Source organism: Primulina huaijiensis, chromosome 8 (genome assembly GCF_012295235.1).
Source record: "Primulina huaijiensis isolate GDHJ02 chromosome 8, ASM1229523v2, whole genome shotgun sequence".
Taxonomy (NCBI): Eukaryota; Viridiplantae; Streptophyta; class Magnoliopsida; order Lamiales; family Gesneriaceae; genus Primulina; species Primulina huaijiensis.
Window position 1 is genome coordinate 9113300 of NC_133313.1, and position 20518 is coordinate 9133817.

At 36.3% G+C, this 20518-nt stretch overlaps 2 protein-coding genes across 2 annotated transcripts in view; one reads left to right on the forward strand and one right to left on the reverse strand.

The window, feature by feature from the left end:
• The first annotated feature begins 1850 nt into the window (after positions 1 to 1850).
• On the forward strand, positions 1851 to 11733 carry LOC140982751 (uncharacterized). Its single transcript, XM_073449426.1, has 13 exons — positions 1851 to 2093; positions 3514 to 3688; positions 3925 to 4008; positions 4274 to 4515; positions 4945 to 5188; positions 5467 to 5546; positions 5995 to 6079; positions 9925 to 10056; positions 10128 to 10241; positions 10630 to 10677; positions 10789 to 10873; positions 11104 to 11154; positions 11284 to 11733. Exons 1-13 carry the CDS (start codon positions 1951 to 1953, stop codon positions 11373 to 11375), a joined length of 1575 nt encoding a protein of 524 aa, XP_073305527.1. The 5' UTR covers positions 1851 to 1950; the 3' UTR covers positions 11376 to 11733.
• A 790-nt stretch (positions 11734 to 12523) lies between these two features.
• Positions 12524 to 20518, reverse strand: part of LOC140983466 (thioredoxin-like protein YLS8) — a 47498-nt gene continuing 39503 nt past the window's right edge. Inside the window, exon 2 of the mRNA XM_073450530.1 lies at positions 12524 to 12948. Coding sequence (XP_073306631.1) covers positions 12742 to 12948 — 207 coding nt within the window. The 3' untranslated portion in view covers positions 12524 to 12741. The remainder of the gene's footprint in view (positions 12949 to 20518) is intronic.

The following is a 20518-nucleotide window of genomic DNA, read 5'->3' on the forward strand; positions in this document are numbered from 1 at the left end:
GTGCGCATGCGAACCCGACGACCTTAATTATTCCTTCCGCACATCACCTTTATGTGAGAGGAGTGGACATGAATATTTTTACTAATTCATTTTTATGTTATTGGTTATCAAGATTTTTACTCGTTCATATTAGTTTTATTTTTTTAAATTGCAGTATTTTTATCTGGTAGATGATTATTTTTTTTTTTGAAAGGTGAAATTTTCAACAGTGTTGCATGCATGCATAATTTATGAATTTTCGAGAATGAGCTTGTATAAAAAAAGAAAAAATAAAAAATTTAGTAGCATTTTTAAACAGTAGACGTTTCACCAGCCCTTCTAGGACTCCTTCTACCCCTCACACACCACCGGCACAGGACTGTAACCTAGCCTGGTCGAGCCCTGGTGCACCACCCCTCATAGCCGAACCCTTATGTCCCAAGGAAACCACGAAACCCTATCCTCAAACTTTAACCATGCACCGCCCTTCTAGATCTTGTCTAGCCCTCATCTCGTGCCTAAACGACACTTGTTCCATCCCTTAAACATCCTATGTTGGCATCATACCTGTTAGAAATCATAACACGTTCATATACGCATAAGAATCTTCAAAACTTTGAAAATAATTGTCAAAACGATAAGCAATTTGAAGTCAAATATTTTTCATGCTAAAATACATTAAAAAAATGCATATTATGATTTGAATGACGCATCAAAGAAGTTTAGAAACGTGCCTTTGCGTTTTAGAACGCTCGAATATACGATCGTTGGCATGATGCGCAAAGACGGACGAACGGGCGACGAAGAATCCTTGTTTTTTCCTCCTCAAATTTTCGCAAATATGTGTGTGAATTTTCAGCTGATCTGATGTACAAAAGACTTAGGATTTCTATTTTATAGATTTTAATTTGCATGTTAATGGGCTCAAGTTTTGGACCTTTGAGTTTAGAAGCAATTGAGCCCACTAATCTTAGGTAAATTAGGTCCAATAACACCTATTTAATTGAAAAATAAAAGTTTACAAAAATTATTTTTCAAAAATAATGCATTTGAAATTTTAAAAGCCCCTCGTTTGCCCAAAACCATCTTCCCGGATAAAATCGAGCTCGTCTCGTAAAATAATTTAAATTCTATCATTTTTGGAAAAATTTAATCATATTAATGAGACTTGAAAATATTTATCGAATAATATTTGTTTTATTTTGGTCGTCCCCGGTCTTCTTTTCCCATCCTATTATCGAATATTTGGGTAAAATCTTTCAATTTCATGAAATCATGCACTTTAAACATTTAAGCATGCAAAATATATCATTTAAGTACTTAAAATCAAATAAATAAAATGAATATTTAAATCATTTGCATGCATGCGATTTACGTGCACTGAATTTTCGAGCGTTACAATTATATATTAAATAAATAAATGAGCACTTATTTTCGAGAACCTGTTCAAATAGTTCGTGAACATGTTCAAATATTTCGAGTCGAACTTGAATTTTAATTCCAACAAATTTTTTTTAATATAATTTTTGAGTTTTGAATTTTTGGAATTTTGAAAATTCACTTATTTTAGAATTAAAAGCACTACTACACCTATCTAAACACATGTAAAACTAAACAAACTTTTTTTACAATAAAAAAGACGCCTACTAAATCCAAAGAACTACAACTTGTTGTCCATAAATTTTGTAGTTAGACAAACTATTAAAATTTAAAATATTAAAATAAATATTTTAATAAAGTTTATGTTCTATTTATATTTTATTGTCATTAAATAAATCATTTTCAAAGATTGCGATTACAAAAGTACAAAACGACACCGGATAAGTTAAGCTTCTTATAATGTTTCACACACACAGTGGTTCTATACTCCACATAAGCATACGTGGTACGTACAACGTGTATAGTATACGCACTTGCGCCATCGTAATAGAGAGAGAAAGAGCGGAATCCAGCGGAAATCTAGAGGGCAGAATGGAGGTAGAGGAGAGCGATGAAACCGGCGAAGAAGAAGTTTTGGGATCAATCTTGACCATGGAGAAAGTCGCCGCCGCAAAACAGTTCATTGAAAATCACTACAAAACTCAGATGAAAAGCATCAGGGAGAGAAAAGAAAGGTACGCCTGGACATAGATTTGTATGTACAACTGTAAGCTTGTAGTTGTGGCTACTTGTTGGCTGAAAGTGGTGGCGACTTACCTTTAGAAGGTGGTCGATTAGATTTGAGCTGCCATTGAAGTTTGTGTTTTACGAGATCTACTGTTAGGTGTTGGTCCTGGACCTGGTGTATTCCGTTTGGTTTCAGTTTTTAGAAATTTGAAGTTGATTGCTTCTTGTTGTAGTGGTTTCATTCATTTAGGTGGTTTGTTCGTGGTTCTACTTGAGTCAATGTTGTAACTTGAAGGAATTTTCATTTTCTGGGGTTATTCAGGTTGCGGTTGGACTTGTTTGCCTTAATTTTGCGGTTAGATACTTGAAGTTAAACAGATATATTTGATTGCAGTGCTGAGTTATGTTTTGAAGGATATTTGATGAATGTGATTTCAAAAGTAAGTTCAACATTCAACAATGAGGAATGATTTTTTCTAAGCGTGAAGCCTTAAGGTGAGAAATGGAAGTCCGGTTAGCATAGGGTAGCTGGGGGTCTAGTGTGTTTAATATTCGTGTTCTGTAATAGCTAAATAATCAGTTAGTTTATATTATATTCCTTTCTTATGTTACTGAGAAAATTGTCTCTGAAATTCTTGTTTAAGTCAGTAAGCATTCTTTGTGTTATTTTTCTAGTTGAGATTTTTGTGGGGTGTTGTCACTTGTGATTAATAGCTTTTGCAATTGCTGAAGTAGAAATAACACAATTTTATATGGTTGATGACTTGAGTTTTTGATTATATGACAAGTAAAACACGGGGGTTTGTTTCTATGAGGAAATAAAGTTCGTTATACGAAAGGCTAACTATGATTTAATATTTCTTTGAAAAATGGGTTTTAGGTCTTTTTTACGAATTTGATGACTCCACTTGATAGAATTTTGATGCCTACAAAGTGAATCTCATCATTTCAATTATTAGATTACGAATGACAGATTGCTCGGCAAGTCATGCTGTCAAAGTTGATGATGCCCTTTGATCCATCGGCTTAAGCAGCTCTCATTAATCTATCATGTAAAGTATGATGTGAGATAAACTATGTATGCTTATAGGTTGTCCAAATGTGATTAGTATATCTTCTGTCATTTTTAGGTGTTTTGATGGCTCAAATACTTTTATTTGCGTGTTTCATTATCAATGAAATGGCCGATAATACGAGTAAACATAATTCTATCCTTTTGGCTTGATAACTATGAAACCTAGATAGTCAATGATAAAGGAAAATAAATTTGTAGTTTCTCTTCTGCGGTTCTTCTCTCCAAGTAATTAGATCTGGAATTATATGAAAGTATTCTTGCATATAAAAATTAAGGGATCCCTTTGACTCATCCTTTTCTTTTGTTATTTCGTGAATGAATCTTGAATTTTTTATGTTATACTTTTTTTCTAGGCGGTGGCGACTAGAAAGAAAGTTAGCACGTTCAGATGTGCCAAAACAGGAACAGATAAACCTAATCAAAGATTTAGAACGAAAGGAAACCGAGTTTATGCGACTGAGAAGGAACAGGATATCTGTAGATGATTTTGAGCTTCTAACCATCATAGGGCGTGGAGCCTATGGCGAGGTTGGTAATTGTCGTGCAGATCTCCTATATTCCATCTCAGTTTATGTGGTTTGATATTTTCAGAGTTACTTGAGTGCACTTTCAATGCAGTGTTACATGTCTATTCTTGATACTGTGCTGTGTGCCATGGTTTCCTTAAATTATTTTATTGGTCGATTATTTGCATGCATGGTGGTTAGAACTGATCGTTTCTTTCTTCCTTTCTTTTTTAGATGCTAATGAATTTAAAACTTCAGGTTCGATTATGCCGGGAGAAAAAATCAGGAAATATTTATGCCATGAAGAAGTTGAAGAAATCCGAGATGCTTTCAAGAGGACAGGTTAGTATATTAACAGAAGCTGTAGAATTTTCTTTCTGTTTGATTCACCAATTATCGTCAGAAATATTAGATGCTTGCTTTCTCCATTTAATGGTTTGGCATGAACAATAATTTCCATACTGATTGGCTGCCCAACAGAAACTCATTGATTTATTGATTGAACAACTTGCTTGGAATTTTTGGATTGGGACCGATTTCTTGAGTTCTTGACACGAAAAGATTATCATGCTTTTTGTTCAGTCACACTGTGTTCTCTGCTGTGCAGGTGGAACATGTTAGAGCAGAGAGAAACCTACTGGCAGAAGTGGCCAGCCACTGCATAGTTAAATTGTTCTACTCTTTTCAAGATGCCGAGTACTTGTATCTGATCATGGAATATCTTCCTGGTGGCGACGTGATGACTCTGCTGATGAGAGAAGACATACTTTCTGAAAGTGTGGCTAAATTTTACATAGCTCAAAGTGTATTGGCCATTGAGTCCATTCACAAGCATAATTACATTCATAGGTGGGTCGCACGTATGCAAGTTTGATTTCTACACCAAATATAATAATATTATAGGCACCAGTGTTCTAAAAAGCGGGAGGCGGTAGGCAGACGAACATCCACCGCATAGGCGATTTTTCTTATTTTAACTAAATATCTAATTTTTCTTTTTAATCTCTATATTTCTGCGGTAATTTCATCCATATCGGATTCAAACTCAAAATCAAAGTCATAGTCATCCTCTTTATTCGATATAAAATGATTGAAAAATATCCGAACATTTTTTGTAAAATTAAAAATTCTATGTCTAAAATAAGGCGGCCAATTTTTTTATCTGTTCGGTGGGCGACCGCCCATGCTTAGGCAGTACTAGGCGGCGCCTTTTAGAAAACTGATGCACTGGAAAATATAATATTTTTAACCTATTGAAATTTTCTTCATTTGGTTTAGGGACATCAAACCTGACAATCTTCTTCTTGATAAGAATGGGCACATGAAGCTCTCAGACTTTGGTCTTTGCAAACCACTCGATTGTAGAACTTTATATACAGTAAACGAAAACAAGATTACTGATGATGAGACTGCAAGGGAGCCAATGGATATCGATGGCCACTTTCCTGATGCTTCCAATGGCAGTAACTGGAGAAGCCCCCGTGAGCAACTTCAGCACTGGCAGATGAATAGGAGAAAGTTGGTGAGAAAATATAAGCATGTTCAGAAGTTACGTATTAAAATTAACAAGAGTTTGGTCTAGTTCATATTACTCGTAGAAAGGATTGATGAAAATATGATTATAAAACACATGGTTTTACAAGATTGGAGCGAACTCTAACTACCTACTTCTACCGTGCTGCTATTTTCTCAAGTTTAAATTTTGTCTTGCATCTATCGATGATGTGTTCTCATCTGATGAATTTTGATGCATTACACTCCAGTTTACCTGATTTAATAATCTGTCTTGTGGTTTTCAAGGCGTTTTCTACTGTGGGTACGCCAGATTATATTGCTCCAGAAGTGCTGTTGAAGAAGGGATATGGGATGGAGTGTGACTGGTCAGTTCTATTCTTCCCTATTAAATTGAGGGTTGATTTTAGTGGTACCTATTTTACACAAGGAAATACTTGTCTGGAACCGTTTTTAAGTCAATCCTTCAACAAAAGTGTCTTGATACTTAAAGATTTCCTCTAGTTTGTTAGTTTACTTCCAAGAACAAATATATTCATTAAAATTTTACTTTTTGTACTTCTCCAATTCTTCATCTTGTTATGAATCTTATGGTGGCTCAATTAACTGACATACAATTGGTTAACGTGCCAAAAAGAAAATCTTCCAAAATTAAAGGTTCTTCAATGGAAACTGTTTTTTAAAATTAGTCTTGTGAAACTGTAGCATTTAGAACTACACCTCAGTTAGTACCGTGTTGTTGCCAACTGCTGATAAAATTGGGAACTTTTTTTCTAGTTGGCTCTTGCTTGCGTCTCAAGTACCTCTTCCATGCAGGTGGTCCCTGGGTGCAATTATGTATGAAATGCTTATTGGGTACCCTCCTTTTTATTCTGATGATCCTATGACCACTTGTAGAAAGGTAACATGTTTAATAACCTTTTGCCACTTGACATCTACTTGTAATGCATAGGGGTGGGATCAGGAAGTTCGGGTCGGGTAGTTTTTTGCTACCCCAACCCTAATAGTCGAGTACCCAATCGGGCCAGGTTCGGGTAGGGTAGGGTTCGGGTATTTGCCTTTTGTTTTGGAAAAAAAAAATTTACATTTTAAAATGAAATGGTGATAAAAAAAAAGCTTGTAATTCCTTTCCCCTGAAGAAAAAGAACGATGCAAAACCCATAAAATAAACCCTTAGCTTAATTCCAGCATTTGTTTGAGATTATTTTTTTTTTATCGAATACCCAAAAAATAAATAACATAGCAAAAAACTAATCAGCGATTCTTACTACCCCAAGCTCAATTTACTATTATGAGCAGCCAAAATTTGAAAAAGTTCCGAACTTTCTAATAACCAGGTTTCTAACTAAAATCAAATTAAGAGAACACCATAACTTTGGACCGTTCCATTCAAGACCAAGCCCATATCTTTTAAAAAATAAAAAATAAAAACGGGTACTTCTTCGGGTAGAGATCTTCTACCTGAACCCGATCCGACTAAAAATAGTCGGTTTCGGGTAACACCAAGCCAGACTAATTACCCGATTTACCCGAAAAATGCATCTGGTTGAGTCGGGTACCTGAACTACCCGATCCGATTGCCGACCTAGTAATGTCATCATATCAAATCATTTTTATTTGCAACGAAGATTTAGGACAAGATAATTTATGTCACTTATCTTTTATGACATCATCTTGATGGTCAGTAACTGACACATATTGATGTATTTTGTCCTAAAATAAAGCTGAAATTCCATAAATGCATGAATGTAATTTACCTTGTTCAAAAGCACATCATCTCACCTGATTTTGTTAATTGTTGGCACAGTTTACCTATATGCTCGACAAATTTTTTTTTGTTCTTTTGTTTTGCGTCTCTTGTGCAACCTCCTATTGTTTTTTTTTTGATAGGAAACATTACTTTTATATAATAATTAGATTGTTTTACATAAAAAGCGGATGAGTGATCCGCGGATTAAAAGACACTAATACACTTTCGTCAAGACATTACAAACATTCAATCTCTAACTACTTCTGAGATAGCCAGATGACTGAATTCTTTGATCTTTGTTGTCGACGCTGCAACCCTGAATTTGAGCAGCTCCCATACTTTATCGACCGAGGCAGACGAGTCGTTGAATATTCTGTTATTTCTCTCGAGCCATAATGTCCAGAATGTGAGATGAACGATCATATACTAGAATCTCTTAACTGTTGTCCCTGCTTGAATTCCGGGCTCTATAATGAACATATCTTGTGCCCTTCTCGGAAAAATCCAATAAAATCTCAGCTCTTGCATCACCTAAATCCATATGCCTCTAGAGAAAGAACAATGTACCAGTAAATGATCCTGATTCTCTTCGTGGTTTTGGCATAACTTGCACCACTGTGGACTTAGAGCACAAGTTGGCCATCTTCTTTGCACCAAATCTGAGGTTGGAAGTTTCCCTAAAGCCACAATCCACGAGAAAATTTGAACTTTTTGCGGGATAGGTACTTTCCATATATGAATATAAGAAGAGCAAATATAAGAAGAGAAAACTGGGAAATCATGGAAAAGAAAAACAGACTCGTAAAAAGATCGGACAGAGAACAACTCCGTAGAATCCCCCAACCACACCCTGAAGTCCTCTGAACCCAACTCTATTCTGACCGTATCCAAGACTCCCGCTAGAGTAGCAAACTCCCGCAGCTCGATATCATCAAGATGTCTCCTAAAACGCACGTCCCAACGATATGTTTGATTGACTCCTAAATCGACCACCTCTAAAAAGTTACGAACTGGTTTATTGATCTCGGTACAAATCCTAAACAAAGAAGGAAAGCGTTCTTTGAAATAAGGACCTCCTCCCCCCCAAACATCTTCCCAAAACCTAATGAAATTTCCCCCTCAAAACCGTCCCACTCAATAGTTGAATTGCCGGGTAAGAACGAGAAATATATTTCCAAGGGCTTCTGAAAGTCGCATTCCTGGCCAATCCCAGATCCCGCCCATTCTCTTGAAGACCATAGATGCTTTTAACTACATTTTTCCACAACGTCTCCTTTTCCTTTGTACCTCTCTACCACCGTTTCCCTAGTAAAGCTTTATTTCTCAAAAAAATATTCCCCAATCCCAGCCCTCCCTTGTCCTTTGGTTTACGTACCTGCTCCCACCAACAACCATCAATTTTTCCATCTTTTTGGCAACCTTTGCTGGCACCCTAAACAAGGACATGTAATAAGAAGTCATTGCGCTTAACACCGGTTTTATCAGAGTCAGTCGCCCACCTCTGGATAAGAACGACTTTTTCCAACTTGAAAGTTTTTTTGACATTTTTGAAAGGACTGGTTCCCAAAACTCGAAAGTCATAGATTTCCCTCTCAACGGTACCCTGAGATACTTGATTGGCAAATCATCTTTTTTGCACCCAATTGCTTGTGCCAAACCAACCACTTCCTCATCCTCACAGTTAATCCCCAACACAACACTTTTTTCGAAGTTGATCTTCAAACCCGATTTCTGCCCGAATAATTTGATTATTTCCACCAGTGCCATCACATGCCTTTCCGTTTGTACCAAAAACAACGTATCATCGGCAAATTGGATATGCGATATTTCCAAATTTCCCCTTCCCACCACCAATCCTCTTACCTCGTTCAATTCCTTAGCCCTGTCGACTAATCTTCCCAAAACATCAACGACTAAATTAAAAAGAAAGGGTGATAAAGGATCACTCTGTCGAATTCCTCTTTCCCCTTTAAATTTTCCCCTCGGCTTTCCGTTGATAAAGATTGAGAATGAGACGTTAGACACACACCCCCTTATCCTCTTCCTCCATTTGTCTCCAAACCCTTTCTTTTGTAACACAAAATCAAGAAATCTCCGGTCGACGTTGTCATACGTCTTTTCCAAATCCACCTTAAGCACCCAACCTTTTTTTTTCTTCTTACGGTATTCCTCAACCACTTCATTGGCAACAAGGCAACAATCCATAATCTGTCTTCCTTTGTAAAAGCACATTGATTCTCGGCAATTGTACAGCTCAAAACTTTCTTTATTCTGTAAGTCAACACTTTGGCTATTATCTTGTACAAACTTGTTGTCGAGCTTATTGGTCGAAAATCATTGACCTTAATCGCTCAGATGGACTTTTTTGTTGGAGTCAATAGGTTGCAAGTGTTTCTGACTCCCACATAGTTATTTATTTGTTCTGGTCTACTGGTTTGCTATCTGGACCAAGTTATCTAAGAAGTTTGACGAAAAGTTCTTATCCTCATTAATTATGTTATCCCATGCGCTGTATCTTCAGATTATTTCATTGAAATTTGAAGAGACGTCACCATATGGCCGAATCCAAGCCACCACCATGTGCTAACCATGCAGTTTTTGTTCCTTCAATCGAGAAAGTTATTTGAACCCAGTATCTCTTTAGTTTTCTTATCAGTGGTGGTATTTTCAGGAGTGAGAAAACGCTTTTACTCATTTTGTGACCGATACTTTGGAGAAATTCTTTCTATTGGTCCCTCGGTATTATCTTCCCCCGTGTATTAATCGGCCACAGAATATGTCAAATGTATACTCTTTTATGTCCTAAATTAGCTCCACAAGCAATCATTTAATGAGAATCTTGAGATAGGTCTTTCCTCTTTGTCCAAGTCCGTTCAAGTCCTAACAGATGCAGCAAAGTTTATGTAGGCATTAAAGATTACTCATGTTGCTAAAAAAACGAAAGTATACTCGTGAAGCAGCAATCGTCTTCTGATAATGTTCATCTTGATTTGCAGATTGTTCATTGGAGAAATCAACTGAAATTTCCAGAAGATGTCAAATTGAGCCCTGAGGCTAAAGATCTCATATGTAGGTTACTTTGTGACGCAGAAAATAGGCTTGGAACTGGAGGCGCAGCCCAGATAAAGGTTTAGTTATGCACCAACTAAGCATTAGACTCTTCCTCTGTCCTGCTTCATTAGCAAATGAATGCTTTCAGGTTCATTCCTGGTTCTCAGATGTTGAATGGGAGAAATTATATGAAATGGAAGCGGCCTTTAAACCAGAGGTTAACGGAGAACTAGACACCCAGAATTTTATGAAGTTTGATGAAGTACTGACACATCTCTTTACTTTTAATACATGCCCCTATACTAGTTTCTTGATACTTTTTGGAAATATATTTACATTTACCATCATTTATAAGCAATGGAACTAGGATTAGTTTTAAATCTGAGTGATTAGTGAATGTAGTGTGAATCTCATGGTTTTTTTAAGAAATTTATCTGTGCGCACACCTGTGAGAGTTGAAGTCATGACTCAAGTTGTGTAAGCACTGCTGAAGACTTTATGGATGACTATTTTTAACAATGAATAGAGCCTTGATGATTTGTCTATTGCGTTTTCCTTGTACCTTTTTCCTGAATAATAGTACCTTTAACATTCATATGCACTGTGTGGTATTTCATAACCTTATTGATGCGTCTTGTTACTATGAGCAGCTTGATCTTCCAACACCTTCAATTTCCGGCTCAGGAACCTCAAGGAAGGTTTGTTATGTATTTTCTATTTTTTGGTTACTCTGTACTGCTGATACTCAACTGACAGAGAAAAAGCACTGATTTAGGTAAATAACTTGGCAATCATGTTGCATCTTGCAGGCAGCTCTTACTCCAAAGGATTTGAGTTTTGTGGGCTATACATTCAAGAATTTTGATGCTGTCAAGGCACTGCCTTATTCATCAGGTAACCATTTGTGTAGACTCACCATTTACATTCCAACATGTATCGATATTTTCTTGATTTTAGTATACATATAGATGCTCTTCCTCCATGGCAATGTTGGATTAACTCTTGTATTTTCGCTTATCTAAAACAGTGTATGCAGTATTTCATTCTTTGATCCAAACAACCGGTCTACTAAATTTCCAAAAATTATGTTTCTGATCCCTGCTTTCAATTATTTTACACTTCAGAGCACATGAGTACTACATCACCCAGTCTGCCATCTGTTGATTCCTTACTTGGTGAGACACTTCTTCTAGACTGTGAACTGTCACTATACTCTTTTAAAATTGAAAGGTTTTGTTACACATTTACAATCCTTCATTTTAATTCAATGCTTCTGGTCTGATTTGATGTAATCCGTCTGTTAGGTGATTCTAATGGAAACCAAATGATGAGTGGAATATCCAAGGAGACAGATTCGCCAATGATCATGCCAATGGACAATGCAATGACCCCTTGATTTGCAATACACAGTGGTTAGTAGTTGGAAAGTCTTCTCTAGGATGGAGGTGTATGCCTTCATTATTTCAGGTTGGTTGCCCTGCTGCTCTGTATTTGGCATAAACATGGTATTATGTGTACACTAATGCTTGGGAAATTATACGAACGCACCCAACATAATTTTAGGACGTATGCGTTGCAAAATGATTGGGAAAGTGTGAGGAATATAGAGTAGGTTGGTTGGTACTATTCCTGGCTGCCCAGGTTGGCAACTAAACTCGCCTTCTCTTGTGGCAGTTTTTTGGTCGGACATTTACTGAATGTGTCTAATTATTTACTCACTCTCTTCATTGTTGCAAAATATCTCCGTTCTTTTACATGCCCTAATTTTCACTAATGTTGATTGCACAGGCTATTTGTTGTGTTTAGTTAGCACTTGATTTTATGTTTACATGTGACTCGTGATTCACGATCCTAATTTTTGTGTCACATTGTGAATTGTGTCTCAACTTTTGCCGCAACGATTAGATGATCAGATTACATTACATCGAATAAATCCGATACCATATTTTTTAAGGAATAGACTATTTTCAAGGGAGGAAATAAATTAGAAGATAACAAGATTACGTCATCAGTGAAAAAAGACAGATTTTTCCAAAACAAAGATTCCAACTTAAAGGAAAGTCATCACTGATGAAACGAAATGAGCAATGAAACGATAATGTGGGAGTGAAAGTGGCGTATTCGATATCATCCTTGGGGCAGTGCTGGCTAAGGAGTCCTCCACAAAGGAAATCTCCACATCCATTTGCATGGTACGACATGCTATGCCTCCAAATTCACTAAACCAGAAATTACCTTTTATCTTGGCCGTGTGTTCGTTCGACTTAACCAGGTGGTTTGATTTTGACTCATCATAGCTTCACAAAAAAGATCTCACAATTTTCGCATTATACCACGCTACGAGACAAAGAAGAAGGAAAACAGAACACTGAAGACCTTTACTAAGTAATTACCGTCAAACCAATAAATGGTAGAGAACATATTTTTGTAAATATTTAAAATAAAACCAAATATTATCTACCGCATCCCCAAGCAGGACCAATACCTTGTCAAATTTTAATTTTGGGACTTGGAACCTACTTATGCACGATAAAGTCAACACATAGAAAACATATCATTCATCAGTATACATAACAAGGAGACACATTTTTGGGATGATATCTGGAACTAGCTAGGTTTGAGCAATATGACTAGCAATCAGTCAACAAAGCAGAACTCAAGGGCTTAGTCACTTGGAGAGGATGGCCACGATGCAACATGCTGCAAATCTAAATCTCAACCAGATGACTGACATGGCTATGGCAGAAACTTGACCATAATTCTCAATAACGATATTTGGTGGAGTAATCTTTTGGAGCAATGACAAGACCACAGCCCTTCCTACCACCACGATAAACAGTCTCAAAAATGTCGATGAACTCTTGCTTATCCTTTAGAGCCCAGTTGATCTTATTGTTGTTTCCAGTGCCAAGGTAAATGACAGAGAAGTTCTTTATCGTCTCAGCAACTGAAGCCAGCACTTCATCCATCTGGAAAGTGTAATGACACAACAAATGAGAAGAGCTAAAACCATCAATGCAACCAGCAATGTAAAGAGTCCAGCAGATAAATTTGATGGGTAAGAGCTTTAGCTGCTAAAAAACTTGAGATCAAGTTCATCAAGCTCAACTCAAAGACTCAAGTTCAAGCTCGCAAATTAGCTCACATGATCATATCATGATAATGAGATCAATCGTTTGGACACTAACATGATCATCGGCTTTAAATATAAATTAATTAACATTTTTATATCATAATTTTTGAATTGCATATGCAAATATTAACATAAGAAAAATATACTATCAATCAAACTTCAATGTATGATCAGAAAACTTGAGTTTCATCTCATAAAAGACAAATCTTGTCTTAGTTTGGAAACTATAAATACATCTAGCACTCCAAATTTTTAAATGAAATTTTTTGCATCACAAATGGGGGGAAATGCTGGTTACTTTAACTACCGCCACTCCTACTCCCACTCGCACTCCCAAAACCAATAATAAACCTCCAATAGTAGTCGTCTGATAAGAAATGCAGCAGAAAACGAACTTTTAATGTAATCAGTTGAATCTAATCTTGGCTAAGCTAAAAAAATATTCACGTAATAAATCAGAAGAATCAATAAACAGTTTAAAATCAAAATCCAACAACTCAACCAAGCTAGATCGATTCCGATCACTAAAACCTAAGTTATTCATGTTAGAGTAGGTGCCCGGCAAGCCAACTTGTACCTAGGGCTTTTATTGATTCTAATATAAAACAATCTTTATTTTAATAATATTTTACAATTTTATTCGATTTTGGCATTATACTTTATCTGTATACCCATGCAAGCTGCATAGATAAAGTCCCTGAATATACAATAGGTACCATGAGGTATGCATCGCAACGTAAGATCATGAAACTCATTAGGAAGTGTACCGTATATTCTAAACAGGTTCCTAGTCAAATCAGCCGTCTAAAATAAGGATAAAGGTCGCTCGAGCTCGAGACTAGCATCTGTGATGTAAACGCCACGTTTCATTGACAAGGGCATGGAGATGTCCATTCACACAGATAAGTGATCATATGATGATGCACTGAACAACCATCCCTCGGACTGTCCAGGTGGTTCTCACTTATCGAGTAGAATAGTCCGCAGTTATAGTTGTACACCATTAGTCCTTTGACCCGGGACAATGTAGGGCCTATACGTACTAGCATGCACTTTGATCCGTTTACCGAATCCATTGAGGGTCATCAGGTGGCGAGATTAGCTGTAGTTTCAAAATACGTAGGAGCAAATGCATTGTAGTCGGGGATTCACCTTTCGCCTATGGGTGAAGATATCCTATGTGATCTGATGAGTTAATAATGCAAGGAGTCTCTGACAAGAGCAAGAAATGTGCTTTAGAAAAAGGTGTTTAATTTTCTTGTTGCACATACCATGCCACTATTAGTACTCAAAGATAAATCGCATCATTATCGAATTCATATGCTACTCTCGATATACCGATGGTTGCAGATTCGATCAGGATATATGTGTTGAAGGAACCATACTGTACGCTAACCATGACTAAAAGTTCTTGCAGGCACTATCAGTGATACCTAGAGGATCATGGAACAATGCTAGTAGACGCTCTTACCTTGATCCGATGGGTGCAATCAGAAATGAGTTCTGACATTCTTGATCAAGGTGCTGATGAAAAGAATGGGGCTAACTAGGGTAAACCCGAATAAGAATAAATTTTATTCTAAATCACATTGAGATGTTAACCCAAGGCTAGCTGTATCCCTGAACCATTGAGGGTCACACAAGTATCGGATTCTGTGTTCCCGTTGAGATAGTCAAATTTCAAGGAGTTGGAATTTGGCGACTATAGTTTGATAGAGATCAAATAGGAAGCTTATAAAGAAGTTTATGAGCTGGTTCCATAGGATGAAAGAAATGAAAGTTAAGAAACTGCCTATTTTGTGAAGAATTTCACTAAAACTGGCAGCTGCCCAATATGGTAAGTGAAAATTTTGATCTTGGAAATTTTTGATTTTCATTATATGAACAAGACTTCTATCCTTGGTACATCGGCGCTCTAGGATTGTCGATCGGGGTTATAATGAGTTCGAAATCATTTATTTAGTGAATTGAGAATTTACTAATTAAATGATTGTGCTAGTAGTTGTGACTACTAACATGCACAAATTCTCATAAATATTCTAGAGGAGTCTAGAATTAAATTAACCAATGAGTTAATTATATAAATTTAATAATGATTATTTAATTTAATTTATGTATATATATATATTTTATATGATAATATAAAATATGTGTATATATGGTATTAATATATCATGTATTATTAAAAGGTGATAAATATATTATATGTTAATAATATGGGAATTTAAATATAATGAAATATCATTCCCAATTGCAATCTCAACTCTCGGCCATCATAAAGGAATTGGAAGAAAATGAGGTAAAAATGAGCAAATTAGATTTCATTAATTATGGATTGAGAATCCATAATATCGATTGAGAATCAATAAGCACACAAAAAAAAAATGATCTTCCTTCCTTAATAGAAAAATTCTCGGCCATGTTGAGGGGTAAGTATAATTAAGTCTTGTAATTTTAATTAATAACTTAATTAGCTTACAATATTAATTGATTGTGAATCAAATAAATTTCCATGAAAAAAAACTCTCGGCCACCACTTTGAAAAGGTGGAAAAACGTTCGGCCATTAAAAAAAGGGGTGAAGAAAATTTGGCCACAAGTTTCTTCCTTTTGACGCACCATGTCGTCGCGACACCGACTCTGGATTTAGGAAATTCGGACGTCCCAGTCTCAACGAAGAAATCATTTGGATTTTCTAGTGCAAACCAAGTGAGGAGGACAGTCTTCGATCGTGGACTTAATTAGACGATCAAATTTGAAGAGTCGTTCGTAGGGACTTACAAGAAGAGCTATCTCTGATTAAAAACCGAAATAGTTTGGAGTCCATCGTAATAAACACAAAGGTATAACTTAAATGCCCTATGAATGTTTTAAACACACGAAACCCAAGAACAAAAATTTAAACTTCCGCAGCGTCTTGGGTCTTGGGTGCGAGAAAACGATTTCCTAACAATTCAATTACACCGCTCAATTGCTAAACACGTTTCCAATTAGATACACACAACACTCACCATCGGGTAAATCGAACGGAAATTTCTCAACGTTATGTTAGAGTAGGTACCCGGCAAGCCAACTTGTGGCTCCGGTTTTATTGAATCTAATGTAAAACGATCTTTATTTTAATAATATTTTACGATTTTATTCGATTATGGCATTATACTTTATCTGTATACCCATGCAAGCTGCATAGATAAAGTCCTTGAATATATAATAGGTACCATGAGGTCTGCGTCGCAACGTAAGATCAAGAAACTCATTAGAAAGTGTACCGTATATTCTAAACAGGTTCCAAGTCGATTCTGCCGCCTAAAACAAAGATAAAGGTCGCTCGAGCTTGAGACTAGCATCTATGATGTAAACACTATGTTTCATTGGCAAGGGTATGGAGATTTCCATTCACATAGATGGGTGATCATATGATGATGCACTGAACAACCCTCCCTCGGACTATCCAAGTGGTTCCCACTTATCGAGTGGAATAGTCCGCAGTTATGGTTGTACAACATTAGTCCTTTGACCCGGGACAATGTAGGGGCTATACGTACTAGCATGCACTTTGATCCATTTACCGACTCCATCGAGGGTCATCAGGTTGTGAGGTTGGGTGTAGTTTCGAAATACGTAAAAACAAATGCATTGTAGTCGGGGATTCACCGTTCGCCTACGGGTGAAGATATCCTATGTAATCTGATGAGTTAATAGTGCAAGGAGTCTCTGGCCAGAGTAAGAAATGTGCTTTAGGGAAATGTGTTGTAAAACCTGAAAATCAGATTACGTATAAGCCATGCATAATCGCTGCTATTTAAATTAAAAATGATATTTTTATATGGAGTGTTAATTCATTTTAATAATTTTAAGTCATGATTATTTATTTTAAAGGTAGATGTTTAGTTTTATCTCTTCAGGATAAATACGCGAGGCCGGACCGGAGTTTTGAGATTAGAGATAAGATTAATAGTAAGAAAATATTCCTAAATTTAATTTAAGTCAAGGAATAATTTAATTTAAAGAAAAAGAATGTTTTAGGATTATTAAATTAATTAGATCTAAGTTATTAAATAAGTTCTTTATGTTAATATTTAATTAAAGCTTAAATTAAAATGTGTAAACAAATGAGGATGAATTAATCTAGGTATAATATATGCAAGAAATTAAACAAAGCAATTAAATACTTAAATTTTAAACCATGTAATGCCATGCAAGAGTTTATTATAAATTAATGTGTAAATTCATTAAAATGTATAATGGGTATTTAAAACCTTAAACAATTATAATGCAAGATTTAAACCATAACATACCATGCAAAAAAAAAATTTTTAGGAATTCGGTCAAGACATTTTAAAAGTGTAGTAAATCCATTCAAATCACCCTCAATGGTCATTAAGTTGAATTCATTCTTCCATTTTAATTCACTAATTATTAGTAGATTCAAATACTATGATTCATATAATTTCCCTTAACCTATTAGACTATGAAATGAGCATGATTGTGTTGCAAGAATTCGAATGACATGCAAACGGAAGCTAGGAGAGAAAACATTCAAATGCTATTCAAAGCTTTCACTTGTAACCTCCCACCTTAATGCATTTTATGGCATTTTTAACACCTCTTGTAACCATCATCTCCCTTACATAACATTCCTACATCCTATATACTCGAAAATATCATAAACAATAAACTACTGAAATCGTGAATTAGCAACAAGGATGAGAGAATAAGAACAACTACAGCTAGGAGAGGAAAAACAATTCAAATTCCATTCAAATCCTTCACTTGTAACTCTTAACTAAATGCACTTCAATATCCATTTAACACCTCCTATAGCACTCCTCTTCATTGTCTAGCAAACCCACACTCCCCACCTTCGAAATATATCAGAGATAGCAGCTAACGTCATCGTGCACAGCAGCAGTAACACAAGAAAGAAGAAAACCAACTCCGACTCCGTCGCTCGTCTTCGTCATATTGATTTGTTTTGTGTCAAAACAAATTTCAGGCATGTATATGTTGTTTCTTTTCTATTCAATCAAGTCCTATAGATATTTTAAAGCATTATATGTTCATGATTCAAGCAACAACTCGAAATTTTTGGCAGCAAGTTTCTGAAAAATTCTGGACAGCCTTCTCGGGCCTTTGTGTTCATCTTTACGGCTGAGTTGTTTTTGCTGAATCCAGGTGGTTGCTTCGGTTCCAGGCTGCATATAGGCATGCTTCAGAGGGTGTTAGGGTGTTGATAGTCCATTTTTTTAAGTCCGTACACTCAGTATAAAGAATTGACAGCAACAATTCCATTAAGTTATAGATTGTGTCAAAATTTTTTCAGTTGGTTGATTGGGATTAGAGTTCGAATCATGGCTGTCCTAGGGACTATAGCCATGGTTAGAACCCTCCCTTAACATGTCTAGGACGTGACCAAGGTGTCCTTTCCAAGCTTGATTCACGGATCTTTCAGATTTTTACACAAACAAGACAGGAGCTCTTCGGTTTAAAATTCTGATTTTTTTGTATGAGTATGGTTTCGGTTTTTGGTTGTGGAATGGATTGGGGTTGGCTTGTAGCCCATAACGACGGTTCATATAACACTCCATCATGTTTAGATCGAGCCATTGTCAATCAAATGACCACTGGAACGACACAAGACAATAAAACCATTCAATACATCCCATTGCACATAATTTGGGTTCTCGGCTGGTGTGTTTCAATGTCCTAGGTGTTAGCTTGGTTTGTGTTTGGCTTTTAGCCCTTAGCCATGGTCCAAACCATACCTCAGGATGTTAGTAAGAGTCTCTGGTTGGTGGTTCTAGCCCCAATGGTCATGAGATTCATAAATTGATCAAAACAAGCAAACTGCTACTGCTGCATTTTTTACAGCAGCTATGGGTTGCGGTTCAGGAGGTGGTTTGAGTTCTTGGTGGCTTTTAGCCTATGACCTTGGACTGAACAGTACCTCAATGAATTAGAAAACTCATGTTTTTGGCCGTTTGTGATTTGGTTGAGTTTAGAGGTCGTACGAGAATTTACGGTGCAATGTGTCAAGTTGACTCTCGAAAGAGCGTTTCATGATTTTGGCCTCCATTCACCAATTTTCGTGTTCTCCAGTCCTCATGAGTATTTTTCAGTATGTTAGGGGTATTTTTAATCATGGTTAAATGTCCGTTTAATGCGGATTCGGTTTGGTACGAAGCCATGATTAAAAATCAAGTTGTTGGTCCGAATCGTCTCGTTTTGGTTCTATTGTTAAGTTTTGGTCAAGATAAGAATATTTGCATGTGTCACATATTAGAATTAGGTTGCAGCAAGCCTGGGAGCGATCCAACTCATCCGGTAAAAAAAAGGTTATAATTATATTACGTGCATAAAAATATAAAATGTTTATTTTTGAGATATATGCGATATGTCTTGTGGCCAACTTATGTTATGGGTTTGGAAGTCGGTATGCGCAACTGAGGACCTCTCCACCCGGTGACTTACGACCAGTTTACGATTATGCATGGGTACGGATATCCAGTCCAAGGGCTGTGGTGATCTCTACCGCCCAGTATACTGTGGTTTTGTCTGATCAGGCGCTCACGTTATGTTATGGACCACTTGCTTAGAAACATTATCTCTACCAAAAAATTATGATATGATATAACAGAGCTCTAATGAGCAAAGCTTTTACGTATGATTTTCATATATGCACGTAGTTATAATTATTCATGATACGACTTTCACTGTACGCTTTACGATACCATATCTTTACGTTGCATGCGATTTTATGATATATTTATTTGTTATTTACGATATATACATGTTGAGTCTTTAGACTCACTAGACTTGATTGTTGTAGGTACTGATGAGGCCGAGGACGGACACCAGTGAGTTGGCTTGGGTCAGCGGTAGTAGGAACCCGAGGACCTAATGTTTTAGTTTATGCATTTTCTTATATTCAAACTCAGTTTTTAATACGTTGGGTATATTTTTAAGTTGTTGTTTGAAAAAAATATTTGCTTCCGCTGTTATTTTCAAATTAACATTATTTACATGTTTACTAAAATTATTTACATGTTTATTTTACAAATGAGGCAAGATAATTATTTATTTAGAAAAATTTTAATAATTCCGCTAAAATATGAATACGAAATACGGGCCTTTTCAGGTGTTTTCCTAGTTGCACATATCATGCTACTATTAATACTCAAAAATAAATCGCATTGTTATCCAATTCACATACAACTCTCGATATACCAATGGTTGTAGATTCGATCGGGATATATGTGTTGAAGGGACGATACTGTACGCTAACCATGACTAAAAGTTCTTGCAGGCACTATCAGTGATACCTAGGGGATCATGGGGCGATGCTACTAGACGCTCTTACTATGATCCGATGGGTGCAATCAGAAATGAGTTCTGACATTCTTTATC

Bases quoted from the DNA above. Each gene is read 5' to 3' on its own strand.
- LOC140982751 (XM_073449426.1), top strand. From the start codon at position 1,951: ATGGAGGTAGAGGAGAGCGATGAAACCGGCGAAGAAGAAGTTTTGGGA. The intron at 4,516-4,944 runs GTGGGTCGCACG...CATTTGGTTTAG, and splicing joins AAGCATAATTACATTCATAG to GGACATCAAACCTGACAATC. The intron at 11,155-11,283 runs GTGAGACACTTC...TCCGTCTGTTAG, and splicing joins ATCTGTTGATTCCTTACTTG to GTGATTCTAATGGAAACCAA.